Consider the following 3,434-nt stretch of genomic DNA (forward strand, 5'->3'; position numbering starts at 1 on the left):
GACATATAGAATTCATCAATATTGATGACTCTGAAGAGGAAGATGAGGACAACATCGCCGCTAATGAAAATGATGAAGAAATAGGCGTACAGTCGGCCAATGGTGAGAGAGTAGACAACATTTTTTATAATTTGTCATCAAATTTTCGATTTTTCTGTATATAAAACCATTAAAATTAATCTTTTGATTTCAGAACATATAGAAGTCATCAATATTAATGACTCTGAGGAGGAGGACAATATCATCGACAGCGAAAATGATGATACAATAAATTAAACAACATTATATATATATATATATATATATATATATATATATATATTATATATTATATATCATATTATAAGATATAGCAAATATTATAATAAACAGTAATTTTTTACAACACATTATCCTTGTGTATCCACGAGTTGCATGATTTATCGAATCCCGACCATTTCACATAAACCTTATTGCCTTTCCTGCACAACACTTTCTCCACCAAGTACACGTTTGGATTGGCAACACGATGCAGTTCGTACTCGTAGAAACCTTCGACTACAGGCTGTCTGCGAGAATCTTCGAGCAGATAGATCATAGGATTGGTCGCCTGCATCTTGATGATCTTAAACACCTCAGTAGTCCAATTGGGCGTGTAACCTTTAGCAAAGCAGTCTTAAACTTGCTCACGCATATCGGATCGCCCATTTTGAATCTCGCCGGAGCTACAATCTTTACGTTGCTGTAGACCGTATCGAGGAGTTTTTTTTAGCGATCGTAGGGGTCACATCGGCAGGACGCATACCGATGGTCCGGTGCTTGCGCCCGTTGTATTTTGACACGAGACGCGGTAGCGAGTCGATCCATCTGTAGGTTCCTTGTAATTGTAACATTTTCCATATGTAATTCTTCAGCGTACGATTGAATCGTTCCACGACGGAAGTCTTCATAACCGAGTACGTCGAATAATGACTAATGTTGTATTTCTTTGCGAGTCTCTGCACATCGGTATTATAAAATTCTTTCCCCTGGTCTATTTGCAAATTTGTTGGACATCTTCCGCTGTCTCGAATTATCTTGCCAAACGCTTCGACTACCTCCTTTCCGCTCTTAGTCTTTAGCGGCATGGCCTAAGCATGTTTGCTCAGTACATCGATAACGGTGAGTATGTAATGGTAGCCACCGTTGAGCCGCGAATACAGACGCATCTCCACTACATTGGCCTGCCAGAGATCATCGTATCCGCGCACAATGACGCGTCTACGAGGAAAATCCCTTCTCGCAGGAGCATGCAATTCGTCCACCAACCGTTGCTTTTCGGGGCTGTGTTGTTTCTCCTCTTCACCAGTTTTCCGCATGTTTGATCGCTAAGGTCGTCTCATCACGAATGACGAAAATGGCGAGCGCATCGTTTTAAATTCCATCTATTCAACGCGTTCTCGCGCTGTAAACACTTTCTCACACATGACGTGTTTCAGCATGAAGTCTGATCAAGTTTTTTTCAAATTCCTTCTGTTTCTTTTCAAATTCTTGCTGTTTCTCTCTCAATGCAGCAAGACCTCTTTCCACGTATAGTCTATTGACCGCATCACTGTCGGTTTCCGGTTGCGCTACGCGTCGTATCTTGCGCGATCTCGCATCGAAGTCGGAGGCGACCATGCACAGAATGTTATCGCGTACGTAATTTCTGAGTACTCCCCTCCACGTGTAATAGTTCATCGTCTGTGGTCCTCTCTTTTGGAGCGAAACACTAAATTTATTGATCAACATTTCGATACGCGTATCATCGATGTGCGATTTAATTTATAACAAGGCCTGCCTCGCGAAGTTCCTCGATAATGATAGAATTTCATTGCCGTGAGCGTTATTGCCAGCTTGTTGGGAGGATTCCAGCAATCGCAGACGATTCATCAGCTCGTTGGGATTGTGTGAACATAGTCGATTGCATTATCGTTCAGTATCATGGTACGCGGTGTGGCTAAACCTGTGCCAACCATGTTGATCGATGTACCAATCATTAGGAGTGCGATTATATTTTTGTATTTGTACCCCTTACTCAATACAGGTTGTAGCGCGTTGTGATTGCGTCTGTGAGCGTTCGTCGTCAGTAATATACTTTTGTATTTTTGTTTATCGGCCTCCATGTAGACGGCATCGTCGGGAATTCTCTTGAAAATCAGCTCGTATACCAGGTGTTCCCGCGTACTTTACACCTCCAATGATTATATTATCGTTAATATCCACGTCGAAACTTTTATCGCTGAGCTTCGTTCCATCACTGCTGAAATACACACCTTACACATAGTCTATGGTGGTATGTTTGTCGCTGCTTAAAACTGCTCCCATGTATTTTTGCCCCAGTGGACCAAAATGGGTGCGCAAAGTTTCCTGTCCCTCCTGTCCGTTTGCAACTCACGTCTAATCGATGTTACGAGTGAATCGCCAGTGGTCTTGAAAACATCTTCATTATTGGTGGTCAGAATAACGCGTGGTGGAGGCATTTCGCGCAATTGTGTACGATGCAAGTTGTCTGTTGGCGTGGAGGTTATCGTAGGAGAATCCGTCGTGACGTTTGATTTTCTCCGCTTCTGGTAGATCAATGTAGAGACGACAAGTAAGTGTTTGGCTCTGAGCTTTGGTGTCTTCTCATCGATCGATAACGCATCATTTCCTAATATGGTCGATACGTCAGGTTTCACATGAGTAGCATGTTCCACAATTTGCCTCAGAGGCTCGATAACAGGTAGAAAGTGTCTTTCCAACGCAGTATCTTCCTCTATCTTACCGGTTTTTGAAGCTCGATATTTCTTACGGATCGATTCGCTCGTTTTCGTAATTTCTTTCGCCATCTTCTTGCCATCATTAATCTCTGAGTCGCTAATCTCTGTGTAATCCGACGTCGCCATTACGATGTGTTAGACATTTCCTCGTTGATGCACAAACGACAAATGGTCACGTTACGGTATTGCAAAATCGTTAAATCCCCGCCGATATCGTCCATTAGTCACAGAACTGTCCTTGTCTATCACTACGAAACCATATTTTTGCTGCCAACATTCGCGACATAGCGCACAAAAGTCTTCGTACGTCATATTAGTGTTCACATGATCTTTGTACACGTGTTTCAAATTGGTACCATCCTGCTTAAAGAGAATCACATTATCTCGTATAAGATGCTTAGGTATTTTTGCGTACGTCTGACAGAGATAGAAACAGTCGACGTTCGAGTGACGACCCATAGCAAAGTATTCTCTTATCGTATCTTGTTTGTCATACGCCACGTCGTCAAAAACAAAAGTGGAATTTGGTAGCGCTTCGCTCGGCGGAACAACATCGATGTTATTGGAAAATGTAAAAAAGCCAATTTCGTCTATCGACGCAAATTCTTCAAGTAGCAATATTTCGGCTGTTGCAATGATTTCGAGTACACGTACAGGTTATCGAAACGCAGGCCG

General features: G+C 42.3%; 1 protein-coding gene across 1 annotated transcript in view; it reads left to right on the forward strand.

Moving 5' to 3' along the window:
• LOC116851670 (glutamic acid-rich protein-like) overlaps nt 1-276 on the forward strand; it is a 3,910-nt gene extending 3,634 nt beyond the window's left edge. Inside the window, exons 5-6 of the mRNA XM_032831321.1 lie at nt 37-102; nt 194-276. Of these exons, the coding sequence (XP_032687212.1) occupies nt 37-102; nt 194-276 (149 nt within the window). The remainder of the gene's footprint in view (nt 1-36; nt 103-193) is intronic.
• The last annotated feature ends 3,158 nt before the right edge of the window (nt 277-3,434 follow it).

The sequence above is a fragment of the Odontomachus brunneus genome, unplaced genomic scaffold (genome assembly GCF_010583005.1).
Source record: "Odontomachus brunneus isolate Ranch 3 - 2012 unplaced genomic scaffold, Obru_v1 Obru_scaffold_186, whole genome shotgun sequence".
In the NCBI taxonomy this organism is placed as follows: Eukaryota; Metazoa; Arthropoda; class Insecta; order Hymenoptera; family Formicidae; genus Odontomachus; species Odontomachus brunneus.